The 26996-nt window shown below is 48.2% G+C and overlaps 1 protein-coding gene across 3 annotated transcripts in view; it reads right to left on the reverse strand.

Moving 5' to 3' along the window:
* Positions 1-1072: 1072 nt before the first annotated feature.
* The window catches only part of LOC115097223 (caspase-1-like), a 55518-nt gene continuing 29594 nt past the window's right edge, over positions 1073-26996 (reverse strand). For 2 of the 3 annotated variants that reach the window (XM_029612842.1, XM_029612844.1), the window contains 5 exons: positions 18572-18806; positions 17905-18054; positions 17134-17243; positions 10466-10572; positions 1073-1362 (listed from right to left, as the gene is read on the reverse strand). In XM_029612842.1, the coding sequence (XP_029468702.1) occupies positions 10480-10572; positions 17134-17243; positions 17905-18054; positions 18572-18806 (588 nt within the window). In that variant the 3' untranslated portion in view covers positions 1073-1362; positions 10466-10479. Of the gene's footprint in view, positions 1363-10465; positions 10573-17133; positions 17244-17579; positions 17784-17859; positions 18055-18571; positions 18807-26996 lie in introns of those variants that run through there. The other variant, XM_029612843.1, reaches the window with a different exon arrangement.

Here is a 26996-nt window from a genome sequence, read left to right on the forward strand (position 1 = left end):
GGAGTATTCTGTGCAGTTCTGGTCGCCACATCTCAAAAAACATATAGCAGACATAGAAAAGGTAAACAGCAGCAGATTGTGAGGAACTTCAGAAGGACCTTGTGAGACTGGGAGGCTGGGCTTCTAAATAGCAGATGCAATTTAATATGGGCAAGTGCAAAGTAATGCACGTAGAGAAAAATATTCCCAATGACAGGTACACGATGCTGGGCTCCTCGTTAGGAGTCACCACCCAGGAAAAAGGACCTCTGAGTCCTTATGGACAATACCTTGAAATCTTCGACTCAGTGTGCAGCGGCAATCAAAAAGGCAAATAGAATGTCGGGAATTATTTGGAAAGGAATAGAAAATAAAACTGAGAATATCATGATGCCTTTGTACAGATCCTTGATGCGGCCGCACCTCGAGCATTGTGTGCAGTTCTGGTTGCCGCATCTCAAAAAAAGGTATAGACGACATAGAAAAGGTACAGAGAAGGGAACAAAAATGATAAAGGGGATGGAAAAGCTCCCTTAGAAAGAAAGGTTAAACAGATTAGGGAACTTTAACTTGGAAAACTTGAGATGACAGAGCAGGATAATGAAAGAACACGCCACTTAGTTGGATAAGTTACATAGAAAGAGTGAATGATGGCAGATAAAGACCAAAATGGCCCATCCAGTCTGCCCAGCAATCTTTTTTAGTTATCTTGGGTTTTTTAGTTTAGTTTTAGGGTAGTAGCAACTGCTGTTTCATGCAGGCTGCCTCCAAATCTGTATGTAAACTGCAGGTGTAATAGAAAAGTTGTCCCATTTCTTAATTTCCATTCTCCTCTGTGTTTGTCCCACACCTTTTGAAACCTTTCCAGCTAAGTGGCGCTGAATATCTGCCTCCTTGTTTTTAACCAGCTGCCGGAGGCACCAGCAAATAAAGGGCTTTCTTCAGAACTAACTTTTTCCCATTCTGTGCATATGGGGAAAAAATCCTTACTGAACAAAACCCAAAATGGCTTTGCCCAAGGTCACAAGAAGTGTATGTGCCAGAAAATCCCCTGAATTAGAGCTTACTGCCCTAAACATTAGACTAGATCATTCTCTGAGATAACGTGTTACCCTTAAGAACTATGGTAAATGGAAAGCAAATCTGTGTCTACAGCATAATCTTTAAAACAAATAAAAACTAAAAAAAACAAAACAGATGGGAAATGTTTAGTTTGCTTGAACATTGCAGTGGTGTTGCTGTTCGGAATGCATGTGGTTACAGCCTGTGCAGATCGCAGCCAATCCTGATTTAACAGCGCTCACTCTGCAGCTGGAAGGAAGTTCAGAAGACCCAAAGGGCTGGCCGATGCCCCACGGATGCAGCAGCATAGAGCGCCCCCACCTGGAGGAGAGAGAAAACAGAAAGGGATTACTCCGCGATCCTAATTCTAGTTCTCCCGTTCTGTGTTCAGGTTTCCTCTCTACTTCACCCTCCTTTCCAGATCAGGACCATTTGTTTTTTTTATAACTCTTTATTTATTGAGATTTTCAAGGCATACTTCAAAGAAACAACAGAGGAAAACTCCTCGACAACTTATACAAAGTATGGGATCTCCATAAAACAACGAGTAGAAAGAATACATTGAGTTACAAATTATAAGGTCAGCTTAGACATGTCAGCTAAAGTTTTCCCCACCATGTATTCCAGAGCTCACAAAAACAGCAATTAAGCATCTTCCAAATATTCAGGGTATGGACCTCAAATACGGACATATTTTGCATGCTCATTCTTGAGGTCAAAACGCAAGAACTCAATATCAGCAATATTTCTAATCTGTGGCCTCCAATATTCAGTGTTAGGGCTGGTCTTCCAAAAGGTGGTTACAGTAAACCTAGTGCTAAAAACAGCTGGCCAGCCAGTGCTCTATTCTTAACTGGTAACAATTGGAGAAATTACTTACCTGATAATTTCGTTTTCCTTAGTGTAGACAGATGACTCAGGTCCAATGGGTATAGTGTACTCCTGATAGCAGTTGGAGATGGATCAGATTTCAATCTGACGTTAGCCCTAGTACATATACCCCTGCAGGAAGTGCTGCTCTTCAGTATTCTCCTCGAAAAGCATTGTGGATATGTGTGACTGACTCATTTGAATAACTTGATTAACTTTATAACTTGGTTAACTTGATTAATTTGAATTGGTTGAATTGGCTATAGCTGGAGACTGCCAGTGCCCTCAACCGAGAAGCGTTGACACCTGGTAGAATGGGTGTCCTAGATGAAGGAAGGCATGGCTTACCCTTGAATCACTCGCTCCCGGGGATGTCGCCCGAGAATTCCATGAGTAACGGCAGCCGTGGGTGGGATGCTGAGTCCATCTGTCTATACTAAGGAAAACGAAATTATCAGGTAAGTAATTTCTCCATTTTCTAGCATGTAGCAGATGGACTCAGGACCAATGGGATGTTTAAAAGCTACTCCCGAACCGGGTGGGAGGCTGCCCGTGACCCACTTAGTACTGCCCTTGCAAATGCTGTGTCCTCCCGAGCCTGAACATCCAGGCGGTAAAACCTGGAGAAGGTGTGGATGGAGGACCATGTCGCTGCCCTGCAGATCTTGGTTTCCGCCCAGGACACTGCCTGGGTTCTAGTAGAATGGGCCTTGACTTGTAAAGGCAGTGGCTTGCCTGCTTCTACATAGGCTGCCTTGATGACTTCTTTGATCCAGCGGGCTATGGTTGCTCGTGAGGCCGCTTCTCCCTGCTTCTTCCCGCTGTGAAGGACGAATAGATGGTCCATCTTTCCTACGGATTCCGATCTCTCCAGGTATCGGACTAGGAGCCTGCCGACGTTGAGATGTCATAGACTTTGAGCCACTTCCGAATTCTTATGCTCATCTGGTGATGGTGGCGAGATGGTTTGGTTGAGATGGAAGTGAGATACCACTTTGGGGAGGAATGACAGAACTGTGCATAACTGGATGGTTTCCGGGATCAGTCTGAGGAACGGCTCCCGGCAGGACAGTGCTTGTAGCTCAGATATACGACAAGCTGAACAGACTGCCAGCAGGAAGGCTGTCTTCAATGTTAATAGTCGGAGAGACAGGCCGCGGAGAGGTCTGAAGGAGGATCCCCCTAGGAAATCTAGGACCAGGTTGAGGTTTCAAAGAGGCACCGGCCACTTTAGGGGTGGTCGGATGTGCTTGACTCCTTTCAGGAAGCAGGAGACATCCAGGTGAGAGGCTATGCTGCCGCTCTCGCTCTTGGTTCCGTAGCATGATAAGGCCACCACCTGTACCTTGATGGAGTTGAGGGACACTCCCTTCTGTAGTCCGTTCTGTAGGAATTCCAAAATCGCAGGAATTTTGACTGAGTGTGGTATGATGTCGTGGTCCTCACACCAGGATTCGTATACTCTCCAAATCCTTATGTATGTTAGGGATGTGGAGAACTTGCGTGTTCGGAGTAGGATGTCAATTACCGCCCCCGAGTATCCTCTCCTCCTTAGGCGAGTCCTCTCAATGGCCAGACCGTAAGAGAGACTCGAGCTGGATACTCGTGGAGGATCGGTCCCTGTTGGAGCAGGTCTCTGTGTGGAGGTAGCGGCAGGGGGTTCCCTGCCAGCAGTCTTCGCATGTCTGCGTACCATGGTCTTCTTGGCCAGTCCGGGGCCACTAGAAGTACTGGCCCCCTGTGGTGTTCTATCTTGTAAATAATCATGCCCAATAGGGGCCACAGCGGGAAGGCATATAACAGAGTCTCCTGTGGCCAGGTCTGTACCAGGGCATCAATTCCCTGGGACTGGGGTTCCCGCCTGCGGCTGAAGAAACTGGGTACCTGGGCATTGGACTGGCTTGCCAGGAGGTCCATGGTTGGTGTTCCCCAACGGTTTACTATCAATTGGAATGCTGTGGTTGACAGTTTCCATTCTCCTGGATCTAGACTCTGCTGAGGTAGTCCGCTGCGATGACGTCTTTCCCGGCAATGTGGACGGCCGAGATCTCTTGAAGATTCGCTTCCACCCATGACATTAGGGAGTCTATTTCCAGAGACACCTGTTGGCTTCTGGTTCCTCCCTGACGGTTGATGTAGGCCACTGTTGTGGCGTTTTCTGACATTACTCTGACCGCTTTGCCTCGGAGTCTGTGACCAAACCTTAGGTAGGCTAGTCTGACTGCCCGGGCTTCTAGGTGATTGATATTCCATCCCGACTCTTCTTTGTTCCATTGCCCTTGGGCAGTTAGCTCTGGCAGTATGCTCCCCATCCTCGTAGGCTGGCATACGTGGTGAGTAGGATCCAGGTTGGGAGGGATAGTCTCATACCCTGGCTCAGATGGGTTTTTTGTAGCCACCATCTTAGTTGGGCCCGAACTCTGTCCGGGAGGTGAAGCCGTATGGTGTAGTTCTGGGACAGTGGATTCCATTGTGATAGTAGTGAGCGTTGTAGGGGTCTCATGTGAGCCCGTGCCCATGGGACTACTTCCAGTGTGGATGCCATGAGGCTGAGAACTTGTAGGTAATCCCATGCTGAGGGCCGAAGTTCGCTCAACAGGGTTCATAACTGGGTCATCAGTTTTGATCTCCTTGTCGGTGTCAGGATGACCTTGTCTTGTTTGGTGTCGAACCGGACTCCCAGGTATTCTAGAGATTGGGAAGGCTGCAGGCAGCTCTTGTTTGTGTTGACCACCCACCTGAAGCTCTCCAGTAGAGTTTTGACTCTGTTGGTTGCTTGGTGGCTTTCCTCTGGGGATTTCGCTCTGATCAGTTAATCGTCTAGATAAGGGTGCACGTGGATTCCTTCCTTCCTCAGTGTTGCTGCCACCACCACTATGATCTTTGTGAACGTCCGGGGTGCGGTGGCTAACCCGAAAGGTGGTGCCCGGAACTAGTAGTGACAGTCCAGGATTGAGAAGTGTAGAAAACGCTGATGCTCTTTATGGATCGGAATGTGTAGGTAGGCTTCCGACAGATCCAGGGAGGTAAGGAACTCTCCAGGTTGTATCGCCCTTATTACCAAGCGTAGGGTTTCCATGCGGAAGTGGGGAATCTTCAGGTAACAGTTGACCGCCTTGAGGTCCAGGATAGGTCTGAACGTTTCTTCCTTCTTGGGAACGATAAAATAGATGGAAAAATGGCCAGTATTTATTTGTTGTGGAGGCACCGGTGTGTTATAGCCTCTAAGGCTAGAAATCTGGTCAGTGTAGCTTCCACTGCCATTCTCTTGGAAGGGTCGTGGCAGGGAGATTCCACAAACTTGTCCAGAGGGAGGTGGTGGAATTCCAGGTAATATCCCTCTCAAATGATGGATAGGACCCACTTGTCTGAAGTTATCTCGACCCATCTTTGGTAGAAAAGGGCCAGTCTGCCCCCTATGGCTTCTCCCGTTGGATGGGTTGGCTGATCTTCATTGTGGGGAGTGGCTGGGGCCTGGGCCCGAGCTGGCTCCCCTTTTATTGTGCTTGTTCCAAAAGGACTGGCTCTGGCCTGTGAGATGGGCCGCTTGATATGAACTTCTATATGGGTTGAAACGCTGTGATCCTCTGCCCCTGGAGGTCCAGGTGAAGGATCGCTGGTTTCTCTTATTCCTGCCCTCCGGTAGCCGCGGCAGTGGGGACTTGCCCCATTTGTTGGCTAGTTTCTCTAGTTCGCTTCCGAACAGGAGGGTTCCCTTGAAAGGCATCCTTGTGAGTCTCGTTTTGGAGGATGCATCGGCCGACCAGTTTCGGAGGCAGATTTGTCTTCTGGCTGCCAAGGCGGATGAGACTCCTCTAGCTGCTGTGCATATCAGATCCGAAACGGTGTCCGCGAGGAATGATACGGTGGTTCCAGGGCTTCCCCAGGAGTGTTGTTCCTGGTCTGTGCTAAGCAGGCGCGTGTCACCACGGCACAGCAGGCCGGGATCTGTAAAGACATAGTGGAGACGTCAAAGGACTGTTTGAGGATAGATTCCAGACATCTGTCTTGAGCATCCTTGAGTGCTGCCCTCCCTCCACTGGGATAGTAGTGCACTTCGAGACCGCACAGACCATGGCATCCACTTTAGGACATGCCAGGAGATCTTTGGCGGCAGGGTCCAGAGGGTAAATGGCTGCCAGAGCCCAGCCCTCTTTGAACGTGGTTTCTGGGGCCTCCCATTCCAGGTCAATTAGTTGCTGGACGGCTTGTAATATTGGGAAATGGAAGGGAAGTCTGACGAAGTCCCTCCAAAAGTGGGTTCAGCTTAGGTTCCCCCGAGGCACTTGTGCCCGGGATAGCAAGCTCTTTTAAGCTGTGCGTGACCAGGTCTGGAAGTTCGTCCTTGGTGAAGAAGCGTCTCATGGCTCGATGGGGCTCTGTTCCCGGAGGGAGTTCTCCTTCCTCCAGGGGTTCTGACTCCTCATCTGAGATGTCTGTGTCCCCGAATGTGGGGCTTCTGGGCAGTGGGATCACTTCCCTGTGCATAGAGGGTCCTGGCATGTTGAGGACCTCTGGCGGTGCCTGTGACTCCATTGTAGGAGGCCCTGGTTGCATGTGGACGAAGGTATGCAGACCTTTGAAGACTTCCACCCAGGAGATAGAGGCTGGGTCTAGACTAAGGGGTGCCGTGTCCCTGGGGAGCCCTATTTGAGGGGGGTCCTGCTGTGTGATGCTAGGACCGGCGTACCGCTCGAGAGCCTAGGGTCCGGTATCGGCTGTGGAGGGCCATGAGTTGGGTCCCCTAGGGCCTGTTCGCACTGTATACAGAGGGCCGTGGCCTCCTCATGCTGTGCCACTCTAATGTGGCAAGCTGGGCAAAGGCCCTGAGCTTTGAGCTTATTTTCGGGTGGAGCCATGGTTTGTGCGCATACAATACAGTTGTGCGCTCCGGTGTGCATCGAAGATGCGCGTGCAGGTTTGGTGCGCGCGTGCAGAGTGATGTGCGTGCTGTTGTGCGCACGGGTCAAAAATATGCACCCAGCACAGTGAGTGTGTGGCTATGCGCTTCGTTTGTGCGCCCAGCACTTATGTGCGCAACGTTGTACGCACAAGGTATTTGTGCGCACGGATCACCTCTGTGCGCACGGATCGAGACAGCGGAAAGGGCAGCGAACAGGCAAGCAGCTAACACCAGACCAGGTTTGAGAGATGTAACCATACTTATGGGGAGCCAAATTGATTGCCTGGATAGAAGGGAGACCATAGCTCTGTTTGTTCTCTCTTGGTCTAGGGTGTGCTCTACTACTTAGTTATTTAGGAAGTATGTGAAATCCATGTGACGAGCACTATTAGCTACACGTTGGATTGGACGTGCATTTTCGATGCACTAATCCCCATATTACATCGGTCGTAAGTCTAGCGCGTCCAAAACGCGTGTCCAATTGTGTGTGTTAAGTGGCGTGCTGACCTGAGTGTCTGATATTGCATCGGCCTGTTTGTCTGAGGATACGTCTTGAGATATCTTCTTTCCGAGTACCAGGAGGAGGAAACCGTGGACTAGAGAAAGCCCCAAATAGCTGGAGAAGGGCCTGGATGGGTACCTCGGGCCTTAGGGTCAGCTCTTCACCTGAACAATAAGTGGACCATTTAATGCAGTTTTTCAGGGGCCTGACTGTTTCCTCCTTCTCCTTTTTGTCTCCAGCTCAATGAGAACTGGTTCTACTGAAATATGGTACTGTAAGCCTCCATTCAAAATTAATTGGGTTTCCACCAATATTTAAACCTCTCTACTAGCCTAGCCCAGCCACTGCAGCGGAAGTTTTCTACTAGGGGTCAAAGACTGCGGCTCCTTCCAGAACTTGATACACGTGAATCCCAAGTCTGGAAAGAATATGTCACCATTGTGCAATGCCCGAGATTCCCTCTTCACGTAATGGCATCAACTGGGCCTAGAGCTAGGGGGCCATTCGGGCCTCCACTACCCCACCAACAATGCTTCTTTGAGATATGAAGGGTTCCAAAGGGGTCGGGGTGATGATCTGGGGATATTTTAGACCACCAGGGCCTTTTTTTTTTTTAAATTGGTGTTTATTGGGTTTTACAAGGGGTGTACACAGTGAACAGAAATATTGTACAGTATGATCTCTATAGGTACAAAAATATCCGATTTAGACGTTCGCTCTCATATTAGATTCCAACATTAACAGTACATATTGAGACATGTCTTGATCGCTGTAGCTTTAAGTTCTGCTATGGTTGCTGTCCTTGTAAACATTGGCATCTTCAAATCTAGTATCAGTATCAGTTTTGGATGGTTTGAAAAGTCAAATGGATAACTATAGGCTATTGTCATAGCATGTAACCAACTATATAATCCATAACAAATAACAAGTGATAAATAACAAGTAACACGTGAAAAAAGGGACGATTCCAGTATTAACCCATAAAGCAGCTTATAACATAAATATTGTTACCTATGTATTATCTGAATCCTAGATGTAGTCCATTCTATAGTTGGTATGTCCCCGTTATCTCCACCCCACTGGTCTGTCACAAATCATCCCAGACTGACCGACTCAGAACATTCAATCATTATCTCCAATCACTGGTGTCTGGTATCTGGGGCCTGGGAGGAGAGATACCAGAGGTGCTCACTGGCCGGAAACCTAAATATTAATGCACCTCATACTTCACCAGATAAAGGAACTGTGTTTATTAAGGGGCGGATTTTAAAAACCCTGCTCACGTAAATCCGCCCGGATTTATGCAAGCAGGGCCTTGTGCGCCTATTTTCCATAGGCTGCTGGCGCGCGCAGAACCCCGGGACGCGTGTGGGTCCCAGGGTTTTTGGAAGGAGGCATGTCGGGGCGTGTCGGGGCCGAACGACACGGCGTTTTGGGGGCGGGGCCGCACCCTCCGGAACCGCCCCCGGGTCGGGTCTCGGTGCGCCAGCAGCCCGCTGGCGCGCGTGGATTTACGTCTCCCTCCGGGAGGCGTAAATCCGTGGATAAAGGTAAGGGGGGTGGGGGTTAGATAGGGCCGGGGGGGTGGGTAAGGTAGGGAAGGGAGGGGAAGGTGAGGGGAGGGTGAAAGAAAGTTCCCTCTGAGGCCGCTCCGATTTCGGAGCGGCCTCGGAGGGAACGGAGACAGGCTGTGCGGCTCGGCGCGCACTGGCTGCCCAAAATCGGCAGCTTTGCACGCGCTGATCCAGGATTTTAGAGGCTACGCGCGTATCTTATAAAATCCAGCGTACTTTTGTTTGCGCCTGCTGCGCAAACAAAAGTACGCGAACGCGCTTTTTTAAAAAATCTACCCTCAAGAGTAGAGTTTAACCCTCCCTAGGCCTCTCCTGGAACTTGGTTCGTTGTGGGGGAAATATGCCTTGAGAAAGCAGCCCACGTTTTTTTGTGGATCTCAAGATTTTTGGGTGATGCATTCTGAGCTACTACATACTCTAGTCTAAAGAGTGTAAAGGAAGCATATTTTGGAACCAGTGTTCGTAATCCGAGCTTTGCTCATCCAGCCCTTTAGATAAGATAACTCTTCGTCCCATCAGGCCTGCCCTGTTAAGAAATAATAGATCTGTTGCTTTGAGGATTAGACGTACTGAGTACGAGTACTAAACAGATTAGGACAGCTCTCCAGGTGGAAAAGGCTCAGTGTCCTCCTATCTCAGCGTTGGTTAAAGTGATAATGGGAATCACAGGAGTGCAAAATGGAGAGAATGGCCCCTCTTCACGCTTCCCTTTAGTGACCTTAAAAAATTGTTTACTACTCTTCCTACAGTATCAGCTAATGCTATTACAAATTTTTATGGCAATTATACGTTACACCCACCCGAGCCTTTCAGATGAGGATTGCTGTTTCTAAGCTGTGTTGGAAATGTAAATTATATGAGGGTACATTTGTTCATTGTTTTTGGGAGTGTCCTGTACTTCTGAAATTTTGGGAAAAAATTAAATTACAATGTGCACAAATTTTTTTTTTTAATGTAAGGAGGAGAGTGGGACGGGATGGTTTCTGTGGGAGGGGGGTCAGTTTTGGTTCAAAGGGGAGGGGGGGTTAGGGGAGGGGCCACGCGATTCAAACATTTTTTCTAAACTTTTCAACTCTGCACCACCTCAATAGGTTGGGGGCGGGGGTATCTCGTAAGTCCCCCAGGGAAGGAGTGTTTAGTTTTGGGCCACCTGGCTCTTTAAGAAACACTGCAGGGCCAACAGGATGCGCAATAGTGTCCCAATGCCCCCACGATATTTTAACTACACCTCCTCGAAGTTTGTTAAAATAATGCGGTTTACTTTCTTTTAAATCTGCTGCACTATTTTATTTGCATAGGTTTGACTAGGCAAGAGCTGCTTTGTATGAATTTGCAAACGTCATGCATACAAATCTCTTGCAAAACAGCTCATAGTAATGGGGTGGGTTTCAGGCCTAAATATTGTACGATACTGCTGTGATAAGGCCATACTGCACAATAAACAGCATTTAACATGCATTATAGCCACTTAGCAGCTTATAAACCTAGGCCTTAGGTTGTAAGGCCTTTGGGAATAAGGAAACACGCTATCCAAATGTAATCTGCTTTGAAGTATCTGAGAGTAATCATTCTTACCAGTGAAAGAGACGTTAATGTCCTGGGAAGAGGTAGAACTTTTTCATCAGTGTGGTTCTCTCCTTTGTGGGCATCTGATTTGGGAAGTCCATGAATGACAGCTGAACCTGAAATGAGCGCAATGGGAAAGAAAAAAAAAATTAAAAATCAGCCTCAATCCAAATCACTGCAACGCATAGAAATGTCTGAAGCACAAGAGTGGAAGGTCCAGATTGTTCCTAAGAACAAAAGCAAACAAGTCTTTTAATATGCATAACATATATTTGAATACAGTACAGTGGAAACCTAGCATGTGCAGATCTCTCTCATGTACATTCATTGTAGCTATCCGGACAGGTTAGGTTTGCCTGAAGGATTAGGTTGGGAACCACTGGTCACTCCCAATTCTATCTTCCTTCATGGATAAGCAGGATAATTGGCCAGTGAGGCCACCCAACTGGCGCTGATAAGAAAACCCTTTGGGGTAGATTTTAATAGGTGCGCGCTCTGCCCGGTGTGCACACGTGGATGTTATAAAATCAGCATGCCGCGTGCACATGCACGCCGGATTTTGTAATCCGTGTAGCATGCACAAGGGGTGATAGATTTTTGCTAGTTTCACACGGCTACGTGTGAAACTACCATTTAAGGAGCGGACTGGAGGGGAACTTCCCTACCCCCTACCCTAGCCTCCCCTCCCCTTTCCTCCCCAACCCTTAAATCCTACCTTTTTTGTTGTTTTTCTTTTTTTTTCTCAACTTACTTCAGGGCCCAACCTGAAGTAAGTTGAGCGCGCTGGCCGCTGTCCCGGCCCGCCCCCCTGCCTCACCCCTCCCACAGCACACCTCCAGGCCCGCCCCTTGCAGGAAGGCCGGCACGTATGTGCATACTGGCCTTTATGCACGTGGCCGGGCCTTTTTGAAAATAGGCTCGGCGCGTGCAAGACCCGGCCACGCACGTAAAGGCCGGATTTAACGCACGAGGGGGGGATTTAAAATCCAACCGTTTAGGTTTTTCTGAGCATGCATGCACCTCTTCCTGTGCAGTCGATTGCCACACAAGTCTCCTCAGTCTTCTTCTTTCCACTCTTACGAGAGCGCTATTTCAGATCCATTTACATTTGTTTAGTCTCTTATCAGTATTTTCTCTACAAAAAACTTGTTCTTTATTTTTAGTGAGTCTTGTAAAAAAAAAAAAAAAAAATGTAAATAGTAGTCCCATTCTTTTTTTGGGCTTTCATCAAAAAATGCCCTTTCCTCAACATCGCTTTAATATTTTTCAAGATGCTGGAATCAAAGCTGGGCTTTAAGATGCACCAAGATGTCTTTAGCAGATTTCCACGATTGCAGTGTAAGATGTCTGGACCCTTCTCACGACGTGCCAAATTGTACCCATTGCGCCCGAATGTCCCCCAGGGCTAGAAAATCCACGTCACATACATCATGATTATTTAGAATCACCATATTTCTCTTCTTCTGGGAAAGGGAAAAAGTCTACATCTGCAGATGGATGTTCGCCTAAGGTAAAAAGGATTCAGTCCTCTCATGCTCAGAGTCATGACTCTGTGCACGTGCCATTCCTCCTCCAATAAAACAAACAAAGAGGGAAGTAAGCCACACTTTTCAGCACCAAAGCATGCCAGCACAGAGGAAGAGAGGTAACTCCCACACACTGGCACCAAAAATTACTGGTGCAGTGAAAGAGGGGCATATGGCGCATAGAAGAGATTGACGCAAGAGTTGACACTGTCCATTGAGTCTCTTTTTGGTGCAGACAGTAAGCTGGCGTCAATTGATTAGCATAGGTGCTGATGCCTCATTGGCACACAAATTTTCTTGGTGTCAATATTTTTAATGTTGGCACAAAACAATCTTAACAAAATTTCTCCAGCAAACCCTTTGTCAAATGAAGAGAGTTTTTGCTGTTGAGAATGCTAATTCTAGTCCCAGAATTGGATGGTTCCTCTCCGGAAATTTCCCCTCCGCCAATGGATCAACATTTTGAACACCCAATTCACTATTCACCCTTTCAATTCAGGGATGAAATGGTAAAAGCCCATTTGTAATTACAAGGTTCTTCTCATTCCGGAGAGGAGGCATCCAGAAGTCCCTCCTATTGAATTAACTAATTCACAGGAGGGCTCGTATCTTTCCTGTACCTCACTCTCTTTCTCTTCAGAGTATGAATAATCCAAAAGGCTTCCATTTGATCCTTCTCCTCAGTGACCAAAAAGCACATCTCCTCCTGAGGACACGTCATACCCTACTTTCATGCAAAAAATGGCTAGGAAAATCCTTTTCAAAATTACAAGAAGAATCAGAGCCTAGAGAAGAGATCGTTGGCTTGCTCAAGTATATTCATGCACCTAGACAGGTAGAGGCAGTTCAGGTACACAGGCTACTTCAGGAACGTCAGGACAGAATATGGCAAACACCTCTTTCTATTCTCCCTGTATGGAGAAAGTTAAACCATAAATACTGCATTCGGCCATCTCTGGGGATTGATACAGTTCAACTTCCCTATGACTCTACTAATCAACTCTAAAAAAGGCTACACACTCCAAAATAAGTATCCAAGCCAAGATAACAACCATACCAATAATGAAATAACACCACCCCCCCACCCGAACGAGCAGAGATAAGAGGAAAATTTTTTTACAAAAAACAACCTTGCCCATACTAAAAAAAACATGCCCACCTTGGGCACCGCAGTATGTCAATTGCTTCCTCCGGAAGTGGATATAGCTTATCCATAGCCTTGCTAACTTTCAATCCCAGATCCGGGGTATCCCATTCTCTACATAGCAAGTCTGTGGCAGAAAAATGAAAAGGAAAGGAAGTAGCCGGCCCCTCAGACCCAACAACACTGGGTTCGTGGCCCCTAGCCTGGACTCCTCTGGCGGCCCATCTATGCCTAGCTCTCTGAGTATGGCAGGGATAAGCAGAGCCAACTCCTCCCTCCTAAACAGACGGACCACCTTAGGGTCATCTCCTTCCACAATGTGAGAGCCCCGTGCTGGATCCTGTGGACGCTGATCCGAGGAGAAGGAGGAAGAGGAGGAGGAGTCAGAAACCCCCTCGGGGTCATCCTCCGTTGCAGGTGAGTGAAACCCTGGCTGAGGCGGGAGAATCCCCTCCCCCATAGCTGCACGAGTCGCTGATCTAACAGATTCCAACATGGCCTCAGCTGATCGTGACACAGCTAAGCCTGAAGGAGCTCGTGCAAGCTTGCTGTTAACTATCTTCGCGGCCCCAGAGGATCCCTCTCCCCCGAGAAGACATGCCGAGCGCAGGCCGAGATGAACGTGGCATTGGGCAGCAGGCCAGAGGAAGGTAAAATTAAATTCTGTGAAAATTAGAAAAAGAAGCGTGGCCCGCCAACGTGCCGAGACAGGGAGGGAAGAGAGAGCCGCAGCGCCGGTAACAGAGGTCGAAAATGAAAGCAATTCAAAAAAAAAAATTTTTTTTTTTAAACACTTGCCCAGTTGTGATCCAAGGTCCTGATCGGCTGGATGGAGTGAACCGGGCTCCCCGGTATCGCACCCAAAGCTGCTAGCTGGAAAAAGAGGGCCCGCTACCCTGCAAGGCAACTGCCTCAATACCAGTGGGGGATGGTCCCCTCAGGACCTAACAAACCCCCTGGGAGGCTCAGGACAGAAACTGCTCCTTCTATTTTTTTTTTTTAAACCAAAGAATAAAAAAAAAGGTATGACAGGCAAATCTCTCTAACTCATACACAGGTCGATCCAGTATCGTCCGCTCGAGGATTGCCCGTCTGTAACGTGCTCGTAGCGCACAATTCGGGCGCGCAAGGCAATTCGGCGATACAGTCTCCAGTTTCACGCGTCCGTATCGCTTCTGAAAACAGACGCATAACCCTTTCCGCACCCGGCATGTAAATGAACGAAAAAGCTGTATAATGAAGGAATTAGCTATTCCCCTGCGATACTGTAACGGGCGCTGATATTATCTCCTCCGTAACCCGCTGTTCTGCCGCGGCCTTAACCTGCTAGTTTACCGCCTCCCCCTAGTAGGAGTTAGTGTAGTGTAGTGTAGTGTAAAAAACATTGCTTACCCGCCCTGGTCCCGTCCGGTCTCCTGCAGCCCCGTCCGGACCGGACGGGGCTGCAGGAGACCGGACGGGACCAGGGCAAAAAAAAAACAAACGAAAAAAGTAGCAAGGCTCGGGCCTGCTATGGTAAGTTTAAAAAGTGTAAAAAACAAAAAAACCTGTGTGTTATATAAAAAAATAAAACAATTTTAAATACCTGTCGGAGGGCCGTGGGTCCCGGTGGGCGGCGGGCAGCCATCAGCGGCATCCGGTAGTCCCTTCCTCCCTCCCTCCCCTGCCTGGATGAGCGCCAAAATCGCACGGGCGGGTCGGCAGCGGGGGGGGGGGGGGCAGCAGCAGGATCCGGGAGCGGCGGGTAGGGCGGCAGCGGGGTCTGGGGGGGCAGCGGCAGCGGGGTCCGGGGGTGGCAGCGAGATCCGGGGAGCCAGCAGCGGCAGCATGTTCGATCGGGTAGGCAGCTAGGTGGCAAAGTAAAGATGGCCGCCTGCACGGGAAAATCGTGCAATTGGCCGCTGAAGACGTGACGTCACACCCCGTGACGCCAAACGTCGTGACGTCACGTCTTCAGCGGCCAATTGCACGATTTTCCCGTGCAGGCGGCCATCTTTACTTTGCCACCTAGCTGCCTACCCGATCGAACATGCTGCCGCTGCTGGCTCCCCGGATCTCGCAGCCACCCCCGGACCCCGCTGCCGCTGCCCCCCCGGACCCTGCTGCCGCTGCCCCCCCCCGGACCCCGCTGTCGCCTACCCGCCGCTCCCGGATCCTGCTGCCGCCCCCCCCCCGCTGCCGACCCGCCCGTGCGCTTTTGGCGCTCATCCAGGCAGGGGAGGGAGGGAGGAAGGGAGAAGGGACTACCGGATGCCGCTGATGGCTGCCCGCCGCCCACCGGGACCCACGGCCCTCCGACAGGTATTTAAATTGTTTTATTTTTTTATATAACACACAGGTTTTTTGTTTTTTACACTTTTTAAACTTTTTTACACTTCCTGGTGCCTGTCATTTCAAATGTCATTTGAAATGACAGGTACCAGCGCACCCAGGTTACTGTATAGGCGCTGTTACAGCGCCTATACAGTAAAATGGGTTGCGCGGGCATAACCCTTCCCTAACGCTTCACAGCCGCGGCATGCATTTGCATGCGATTAGAGGAGAGTATCGGGGAGTTAGTGAAGAGAACTGTGCGTGCGGGGAGGAAGGGTGCGCCTGACACTACCTCACTGTTTTTACCGCGGCCTTACTGGATCGACCTGACAGTTCTCACTACTCTGACTAAATCCAATGAGCAATCAGCACAGACTGTAAGTTTTGCACCTCCACCATCTGCTGGAGACAGAGAAATACTGCCGGACTATAGGTGGCACCATCCTATATAAGGCAGAGTTTTGTTTTGAAAACTTCTCTGTCTCCATCTGCTGGGGGGGGGGGGGGGGGTAAACCCAGGAGTCTGGACTAATCCGGGTACATACAGGGAATTCCTTTTACTCTCCCCTCCCACCCTAGGGTAATACAGATGGCTTGTAATGAACTACTACTGATTTGCAGAATTAACATAAGCAACCCTCAGCTTGGGAGTGCCATTTGTATGGCTATTGTCCTGCTTGTCTATGAAGAAAGCTAAGTTGCTTACCTGTAACAGGTGTTCTCTGTGGACAGCAGGATAAATCGGCTGCACAATCCCACCATCTCCCCTTTAGCTTGTTATTAAGGCTGAGGAGGCTCGGGCAACCGTATGGGAAGGTCAGGTAGACTTTTCCCATCTCGACGCCGTTGGATGATGTCACCCCCTTGTGTAGCTGATTTATCCTGCTGAGTACAGAGAACATCTGTTACAGGTAAGCAATTTAGCTTTATTTAAAGTCTATCATATGGGCACCTTTCACATCTTACCTATGACTTTTGGGAGAAATCTTACAGCAGTTGGTAATCTACTGAGTATGAGAATTCAGGGCCATCCTGGTTCTGGTTCCCGAGCTGAGCTCCAAATCAGGAACTAAGTAAAGCTGAGCTGAGTCACGGTCAACTGGAATTTTGTTGAGCTGGCCCATAGTTTCTTCCTGCTTCTCTGGGCTTTCAGCTCAGTCAGAACCGGCCACTACTGAATAACAGCACCATAAGCCTTCATTTGCATCTGCCCAGCGGGCCATCCCATTTATTAACCCTTTCTTCTCACTCAACCATTACAGCAACCGTCCTTGGCTGGGGCCACAGATCTCAGCAACCTTCAGAATCTGCTACGCGCACAGTCTAGTTCAACCACGAGGCATCACCACTGTGATGCCTCACCCCCCCCCCCCAGCATCCCCAGTCAGGACTGACCCAGAAAGAGGCAGCCGGACTTGGAAAATGAACCCAGATCTCCTGCACACAGCACCTCCACTGAACCACCCTGAATTAGGTTTTGAAGTTGCACTGAGCCAGATTCATCTGTGACTTGAATTATTCAGACTGAGTGGAAGACTGGCTGGCTCAGAGAGGATTCAACTCCAGTTCATCCCAGCCTGTTGACAGGGATTCATTCTTGCTGTGAGTGGTATGAAGGAACCACTCGCACGCCACGCTTCAGCGTGCTTTAAACACTTACTACTAGAACCAGAGAGGAAGATATCTACTCCCACCTTTCGGAAGATCTCATCCAAATGATAACGATAAGCCTCCTTTCTCAGCAAGTCTATTAGCTTCTGGATGAACTTAGAGCCTGTTTTAGGGTGTCTCCAGGACAAGGTATCTGTGGAGAGAAGATGGAGGTTTGTGAATGCTGTGGTGAACTTAATCCACAGCTTCTGTTCTTCCAGGGGTAGAGATGCAGCAGGCAGTTATAACTTAAACCATTCATGCACTTCTGTCTGTGCTGAGTAATCCCAGAATATTTCCAACTATAGTGTCCATCCATTCATCCCACTGTATCCCGGCCCCCACTCCCAGCAAGGACCACTTGCTAACTTCTGATAAATGACATCATCATTATAGGATTAACTACTGCAGAAAGTATTTTATGTTTGACAAGTTCCCAAAAATTAAGATTCAGTTCCCAATGTAAATCTTGCCACCGCCCCCCCACCACACAAAGCAGTACAGCACAGGCAGCAGCAGTGCAAGACTTCCTCCCGCAGAGTTTTCCAAGCCTTCGTTGATGGGACCATCTTTACGTGTTTGAGTATTGATTGGTCCTTGTGTCATCTTGGCCAAAGAACCCAACTGTGCTGGCAAATGCGTTGATTCGTGATGTGGACACCTCTATCTGCAATGTGCCAGTGACCTATGTCCCATACATTCTGGCCTCTGAGGAGTGAGCAAATTATCAGTAAATGCTTGGTGAGCACTGCTTGGGCCTCTGTGTCACTGTTCTGTATGCACTGGCTGTCAAGTTTGGCATTACTAGAACTCACCTGGAGTTGAGGAGAAGAAACATATAAAGTCACTTTCTATGTGAACTGCACGCAATGCATCATCCTCCCACTCATCACTAGATGGCGTAGAAGTATCAGAGACAGAGGGCGAAGACACTGAATCACTGACCCATGTTCTGCCCATCTTCTCTGTCAAAATATACAAAAAAAAAAAAAAGAATCACTTTCCTAATCTGTACCTCTAATGCACCTACCTCCAAAACTCAACACTCCTCCTCTCAAAAGCCTGACACCACCACCTTCATCTCTCACATGTGACCTGGCATTAACTCCCTCTTTGAGATGTAGCACCCAACACGAACAGCACCGCAAGCCGGACCTTAAAGGATCAGGAACATTCAGGAGGCTGCACCACCTCCCTCCTCCCACCCCATCACGAGCTCTGCCCCAGGCATTCCCTCCTCCATGTCCATCTGCAGCACTTCCTGAAACACGGCTCTGCCCCTTCCATTTCCCCACCATCTCTATCTCCAGCATCCTTTCTCCGGTGCATCTCTACCCTCGGCGCTTCTCTCCCATCCTCGCTTCCGCTGCCTCTTCACACTCCCTCCCCTCCACCTCAAGCACCCCCTTCCCCCCGCTCTGCCTGCAGCAGTCCTCCGGTTCTCTTACCCACACACCACCCCTGCCCTGGTCCGGCCCTCACCTCCTCGACAGGCCTGGATGAGGAGGACCTTGGGTTTACCCATCAGTGCTCTGCAGCTCTTGTTGTTGAATATCTGAAAGATGGTATCCAAGGACAGGATGTCCGTGTCCTCGCCTGTGCAATTTACCCCACAAAGGCCCTTCCTGACACCATGGGACATGAGCACAATGAAAGTGCTGTCAGAGTCCACGTGCTCCGTGCAGCAGGAAAACTCTTTCAGGGAACGCTCCATGACCTGTGAGCAGCAAGGGAGAGAGAGAAAGCCGGGGTGAGAACTGCTCCTCCACTGTGGGTTTTGTCTCCGTTGGGGACTCACACTTACTATTTGTGCAGTGTTTATGATTCTGCACTTTGACCTAGATGGCTCCTGCACTTTATCCATGTTCATGATTTTTTTTTTTTTTTTTACCACAAGTAATATTGCTGCTGTTATTCAATCTAGTATTTGTATGTCCTGTTCTTCTTTAATACCAATTTAATACATAGAAATGTAGAACTTGGTAGAGAAAAGGATCCCAAGACCATCTAATCTGTCAATTTGCTTCCTGGCGCAAAGCCACAGATCCAGGTTAATCACTGCTTTTCCCCTCACTTCCTTGAAACTAGGGATCCTCTGTGTTTATAGGAAAATTGGTTCTTATCTGCTAATTTTCATTCCTGTAATACCAGAGATCAGTCCAGACCAGTGGGATATGCATCCCTACCAGCAGATGGAATCAGAGAACAAAAATCTATGAGGCACTGCTACTTAACTAAGAGTGTCACCTACAGACCCTCAGTATTGACCTGTACCCAAGCCAAGACAAATCTAAACACCCCTGGAACGGGCGAAAGGGATCAAAGGGTTGGAACCCCCCCAAAAAAACTGCAAACTTTGTTCGTCCACAACCAAACAGACACGAGACCTGGAAACACCATGAATGCTGCCAAACATATGATATTCCCTAAGGTAAAGATTCTTCACTTACAATATATTAAATTATTAGACTTCGCAGGAAAGTCAGTCTTTCAGAGTCAACTGGGAGGGCCCCTGGACTGATCTGTGGTAGTACAGTAATGAAAATTAGTAGGTAAGAACCAAAATTTTCCTTTCCTGAACATACCCAGATCAGTCCAGATCAGTGGGATGTACCAAGCATCCCTAAACCGGGCGGGCATCTGAAAGACCCACGTGCAGAACACGCTCAAAGAATGGCTCATCTTGTGCCCTGACATCTAAACAATAATGTCTGGTGAAGGTATGAATCTAGGACCACACCGCAACCCTACAAATCTCCTGGGGTGACAGTAGCTGACACTCAGCCCAGGATGCGGTCTGCGCCCTAGTGGACTGCGCTCTCAAACCCATAGGGATCTGTCGCCTTTTACAAATGTAAGCAGAACAAATGGCTTCCCTAAGCCAATGAGAAATGGTAGCCTTAGAGGCCTTGTCCCCTTTACTCCACCATACAGCACAAAAAGATGATTGGAGTGACAAAACGTATTCGTGACTTCTAAATAGCGAAGAAGAGTCCGTCACACATCAAGAAGATATAACTCTATATCCTGAGGAGACTGTCAACCATGCCAGAAACCCCAGTAGCTCCACTGTCTGATTGACATGAAAGGAAGACATCACTTTTGGCACAAAGGAAGGCACAGTTCTCAACGAAACCCTGTCACTGTAAATCTGCAAAAATGGGTCCCTACAAGACAGGACCTGAAGCTCCAAAATCCTTCTAGCTGAACAAACTGCCACCAGAAAATCCGCCTTCAGCGTCAAATCCTTCAGGGTCGCTCTTCTTAAAGGCTCAAAATGGGCTCTGCAGAGAACGTTAAGAACCAGGTTGAGACTCCAAGCCAGACAAATCTTTCACACCGGCGGCCGCAAATGCTTTACCCCTTTGAGGAACCTAACAACATCCAGGTGAGCAGACAGAGTCCTACCCTGAAATCTGCCACTGAGTGCTCCCAAAGCAGCCACCTGCACAAGAAGCGAGTTGTATGCCAAACCCTTACACAACCCCGAATGCAGGAAGTCTAAGACATGTGACACATCCACCGTCAGGGGATCCAGTTGACACTGCAGACACCACACTTCAAAAGGTTTCCAGACCCAAACATACACCATAGATGTCGCCGGCCTTCTGGACTGAAGAAACGAGGAGATGACCTGCTCAAAGTAACCCTTCAATCGCAGTCTCCGCCTCTGAAAAGCCAAGCCGCGAGACAGATGTGATCCTCCCGATCCGAGAATATGGGCCCCTGACACAGAAACTCTGGGAGATGAGCCAGCCTGAGGGGACCTTCTACTGCGAGCCACACCAGATCCGCGAACCACGGTCTCCATGGCCACTCTGGTGCTACCAGAACCACACTCCCGGGATACGATACTATGCGTCTGAGGATTCGACTTATGAGAGACCATGGAAGAAAAACGTACAGGAGGATTCCTGTTGGCCAAGGGCACACCAGAACATCAAGGCCCACTGAACCAACTTATTTTCTTTGACTGAAAAATCTCTCTATCTTTGAGATGATTCGTATCTGACCAGGGGCAGAAAAACCTCCAGGGCTCAACGGACTGCCCTCGTCTCGAGATGATTGATGGACCAGGACTTTTCCTCTGGTAGCCACAGACCTTGCGCCGACCAGCCCAAGCACACTGCCCCCCAACCCGAGAGGCTTGCATCCGTGGAAACCACCACCCAGTCCGGAGGTCCCAGATCCATCTCCTTCTCTAAACTGGGACGAGACAGCCACCACGAGAGACTGGACCTGGATTCCTGAAGCAAAGGCAAGGAAAGATGGAAGTCCTCCGACCAAGGACTCCACCTGGACAACAGTGCGCATTGCAGCGGCCTCATGTGCACAAAAGCCCATGAACTGGCACAGACGACCGCCTGCAGACTCAACACTGAGACCTCAAACATCCGCTTGAGCTGCACCTACAGCTAGGTCAAAAGTTATTATTAGAACAAGGAGCAGATCTCTGTTAGAATGTGAACCGGACCGGGAGGCTCAAAGTTGTAAATGCACTAGAAACAGGTACAGCAGACTCTTCACTCTTTTGACCTCGCGATGTCTCCAGCATCCCTTCTACATACAATGTCTTGAACTGTGTAAATTCTTCCGGATTCAGAATTCACTAAGGTGACAAAAGGTTTTGTGATCCGATGACACTAAAATAGAACTTTCTGGCCTGAATGCAAAGGATTACACCTGGTGCAAACTCAACTCTGCACATTATCCAGAGAATACCACCCTACTGTGAAGCACGGTGGTGGCAGCATCATGTCATGGGGGATGTTTCTCATCAGCAGGGACTGGGACATTTGACAGGATAGAAGGGACAATGAATGGAGAAAAGTACTGAAGTCCTTGAGGAACACATGCTGCCCTCTGCAAAACATCTGAAATTGGGGCAGACGTTCACCTTTCAGCATGACAACGATCTGAAGCAGACGGCCAAATGTACACTGGAGTGAGTAAAGAACAAAAAGGTAAATTTCTTGGAGTGGCCCAGTCAAAGCCCGAGACCTCACTCCAATCGAAAATCTGTGGCATGACCTGAAGATTGCTGTTCATCAATGCTCCCTGAGGAACTTGACAAAGTTTGAAGAGTTTTGTAAAAAAGAATGGTCTAATATTGACATATCTAGGTGTGCAAAATTGCTGGAGACTTAACCCAACAGACTCCCAGCTATATTTACTGCCAAAGGTGTTTCCACCAAATACAGACTCAGGAGACTTATCCGATTGTTGGATTTCAGGTTTGATTTTTTTGGATACGTATGTGCTTTGTCCCCCAATAAAATATATGAAAAGGAATGGAGTATGGAGCGCTGATGAGTGGAAAACAACTTGCTTAAATGCCATGTATGTCTGATGCACTGGCACAACAAAATGTGAAAAATGTTGAAGGGAGTGTAGACTTTTGATAGCCACTGCAAGGGATTGTGAGGGATCACAGACAGAAGGATAGCCAGTGGAGAAAGGGAGGTGATCATGCCTCTCTTTAGGTTATCAGTTAAGACCTCAACTGAGAATTGTGTCCAGTTCTGGGGGCTGTACCTCCAAAAAGGAGACACAATACGTCAGGTGTAGACTCACCAATGGTCTCTATAGAGGGCATTGTCGCCTCCTTTTTCCCTCCACTGGTTATATCTCTCCCTGTGCACCCTAGCATTCCTCTGGCCATTGCCTTGTCGCACTGTTTCACTACTTTTGAGATCTTCAGACACGATCACCCCAAGGCGCTATATCTGAATATGTATTTGATTACATAGAAAAAAATGCAAAAAGTATTAAAACAGTGCTATCTGAACCCTTAGAAGTATTTGTCAACCAGGTTTCTGGTTGTGACTATGATGGCTGCAACACGGAATAGTTTCAAAAGGAAACTGGAAGAAAAAAGTTGTGGGTCTATTGTTTCAGGGGAAACTGCTGATCCAGAGTCAGAAACTGATCCCCAGTTTTAGGAGCAAAACTACAAACTTTCTTTTAGCTACTGTGCTGGCCAGGTTACAGACAGTTTTGGTTTTGTCATCTTCTACCCTGTGTTATCAGGTAACAAGAGCAAATAAGCAAGCCATCCCTCACCTCTTCACCTGGAATTAACTCTTTACTTCCTGGCTGCAATTTTCTTGCTTTAAAAGCTGTGCCCACCAAAGAATTGTACATCAGGCAGTAAAGCCTGTCACGTCCCACCTAACCACATCTTCTTCTTACACGGCAGAGTCTTTAAGGCACGCCTCATGGGCTGTCATGTTCAGAAGTGTCACAAATGACCTCAAATACACTGGATATGACCAGGTATGATGCCATAGGTGACATCATAAACACTGCATGAAACAATCTGATCCTGCTCCTTGGGGCCGGTGTAATAAAGTGTGCTGAAGCTGCCACGGGTTTGTACGTGTGTTTTCCAGCACAAAGCCCTATACAGGAATGTAATAAGAGTTTTGTGTGCGGGGAAAAAAAGCACGTACGTATGCGCTTACAGACCCGCAGTTTTTCCTGTGCGAATGCATGCTAATGGCATGCAAAGGAGGCGATTAGCTAATCATGGGCAATGCAGGGAGCCAAGCTAATGCTAGTGCGGGTTTTTTTACCACCATGGGCACGAGTTAAGTGTCAGCACCGATTCTGGGGCCTACGTAGGCATTCAAGCATCCTGGAAACCACCTAGATGAACGCCTATCTCAGCGTCCGAGTGGACAGCTTAGCTATAAGCTTTTCTGGGCACCCAATCGTATAGATTCGCGACCAAGTAAGTGCCTAGCTCAGTGCCTGAGCGGCAAGATTAGCTAGGTGTCTTTCTGGGTGCGAGCGTCCATATTTGCTTCCGGCGAGTGCCTATGTCGGCACCAGAGCATCCAGACTGGTGCCCAACTAAGCACCTATTTCGCTGCTATGCCAGTGTGACAAGCATCCATGAAAATATTTGCAGCACAGTTATTGGAAATATTAAAAATACTTTCCAGGGTCATACTTTCACTTAATAGGGAGACCTGCTTGTGCGTTTCCTGCCTGAGCCCTAGTAGAATGAGCTTTAACCTGAAAGGGTAATGGCTTTCCTGCCTCCACATGGGCTCCAGTGACCACCTCCTTGATCCAGCGAGCTATGGAAGCCCGCAAAACTGGATCGCCCTGCCTCCTTCCACCATGAAGAACAAACAAGTGAGCCGTCTTGAGAACTGGTTCTGAAATTTCCAGATAATCACACCAAATGCCTTCTGACGTTTAAATGGCGGAGGAGGCGGCATTCTTCCGCGTCCTTGTGCCTATCTAGGGATGGCAAAGAAATGGACTGAGTCAAATGAAACTCCGAGACTACCTTGGGCAAGAAGGATGGAACAGTACAAAGTTGTAACGCTCCTGGAGTCATCCGGAGGAACTGTTCCCAACACGACACTGCCTGTAATTCAGAGATATGACGAGCCGAGCATATAGCCACCAGGAACACAGTTTTAAAGGTTAACAAGCACAAGGAAAGACTGTGCAGCGGCCAAAAGGAGAGCCCTTCCAAAAAGTCCAATACTAGATTAAGATTCCACAAGGGAACCGGCCACCATAGGGGTGGCCGGAGGTGCTTTAACCCTTTCAGAAAATGGGCTATGTATGGAGAAACTGACAGGCAGGTTTCGTTCACTTCGCTCCTGAAACAGGAGAGAGCAGCTACTTACACCTTCAAGGAGTTTATTCAAGCTGCCCTGTAAAAATTCCAGAATTAGTGGGATTTTGACCATCTGAGGGGAAACATTGTGTTCCTCGCACCAGGCCTCAAATAGTCTCCAGACCTGCACATATGCTAAGGACATAGAGAATTTCCGCACAAAGAGTAAGGTGGCAAATACTGCCACCGAATAACCACGCTTCATCAGGCATGCCCTTTCAAGGGCCAAGCTGTAAGACAGATTCGAGTCAGATCCTCATGAAGGACTGGTCCCTGCTGAAGGAGGTCCCTGCACAGTGGGAGACACAGGGGGGTCTCCAACAGGAGTCTCCGCATGTCCGCATACCATGGACACCTTGGCCAATCTCGAACTACTAGTAGGACTAATCCCCTGTGGTGCTCGATTCTGCGAATGAACCTACCTAGCAGGGGCCATGGAGGAAGGCGTATAGCAAGTCCTCTTCCAGCCAGGTCTGAAGGAGAGCGCCTATCCCCAGGGACCAACGATCTCTTCTGCTACTGAAGAATCGGGGAACCTTCGCATTGTGAGATGCGGCCAGCAGGTTGATGGACGGGAGGCCCCAACGATCTACTACCAGCTGAAAGGCTTTGGTCGAAAACGCCCACTCTCCTGAATCCAGACTCTCCTTGTTTAGAAAGTTTGCTCCGATGTTGTCTTTTCCTGCGATGTGGGAGGCCGAGATTATCTGTAGATGTATTTCCGCCCATTCCATAACGAGATCTATCTCCTGTGACGCTTGCTGGCTCTTGGTTCTCCCTTGGCTGCTGATGCAGGCTACCGATGTTGCACTGTCCAACATTACGTGGACTGCTTGACCCTGGAGTATGTGGCTGAACTGTAGACATGCCAATTTGAGTGCCAGGGCAACACCTTTATGTTCCAGAGTGCCTCCTCCTTGATCCAACACCCCTGGGCCATCAGTTCCTGACAATGAGCTCCCCAGCCCCGGAGGCTCGCATCTGTTGTGTGGATCAGCCAGTTCAGTGGGGACAGGGTTACTCCATTGCCTAGATGAGTTTCCTGCAGCCACCACTGGAGCAGAGAGCATACTTCCATTGGTAAGTGGAGGCGAATCGAATAGTCTTTACAACAACTTCACTTACCTTGGTGGTTGTAAGGATTATTACAAAAATTGGTAATAAGACATAAGATGGGTGTCTGGCTTAAGTATTGCTCTTGTAAGAAATAAAAGCTGAAGATGGTAAGGCCTGACATGGTCTACTAGCGTAGGCCATCACTGTAACAGACTATAGGCATGAAATGGAGAACAACGGAAGAAGTAGGGATAACAGATCATGTAAAAGACATGGGAAGAGGAAGTTGGTGTTAGGTTTTATATGGGAATATATATATGTGCATCTACCCAAACTGGATGAAGCTCAACTGGGTAGACTGGATGGGCCATTTTGGTCTTTATCTTCAAGCAGGCTTTCCCAGCATAATCCCCCCTGCCCCTCATCCCCATCTCCCTCATTATTTTACTCCTACTTTATTCTAGTCTACTTTAACTAATATTGTAATGTTATATTGTTAAATAGTTTTCTGTTCTCTGATATATACTCACATAATGTTATTCCCCTTGTTATTGCCACCCCCCAAATTTCATCGCTCCCACTGCCTTCTCCCTGTTTTCTTCCTCGTTCTGTGGCTCCCTCCATCCCTGTTCTATGTAATTTTCTTTCTTAGTTCAATGTAAACCGACATGATGTACCCATGAATGTCGGTATAAAAAAAAAGTTGTTAAATAAATAAATAAAATAAATACAATTTTTCCTATGTATCAATTAGAACGGCTTGAACTGGAAATTGTCAAACAAGCAAGATCTAGGAGTGACCATCCCAGAAGGTAGCCAGCCAATCTAATAAAGTAGGTGGGAAAGCTAACAGTCTGCATTGCTTGCATAACAGGTGATATTGCCTATGCAGAGGTCACCGGCGAGAGCCAACCTCAAATACCATGCTCAGTTCTGGAGGCTGCGCCTTTGTAAGGACACAGAGAATGGAAGTGGTTCAGAAAAGGGCTGCAACCCTATAAAGATGTTCATTACACTCAAAATGTACTCACTGGGATTGGTGGGGGAGGGGGGGAGAGACATGAAATAAAAATTCAAATATTTGATAGGCTTCAATAAAGTATAGAAAAGGTGACATTTTTCATGGGACAGGAAATTTTAAAGGGGAAACTTCATGATATGAAGTTGCAGGGTGGAAGGTTCAAAGGAAATCTGAGCAGATGAGAGATGCAA

This window comes from Rhinatrema bivittatum, chromosome 8 (assembly GCF_901001135.1).
Source record: "Rhinatrema bivittatum chromosome 8, aRhiBiv1.1, whole genome shotgun sequence".
Classification (NCBI taxonomy): Eukaryota; Metazoa; Chordata; class Amphibia; order Gymnophiona; family Rhinatrematidae; genus Rhinatrema; species Rhinatrema bivittatum.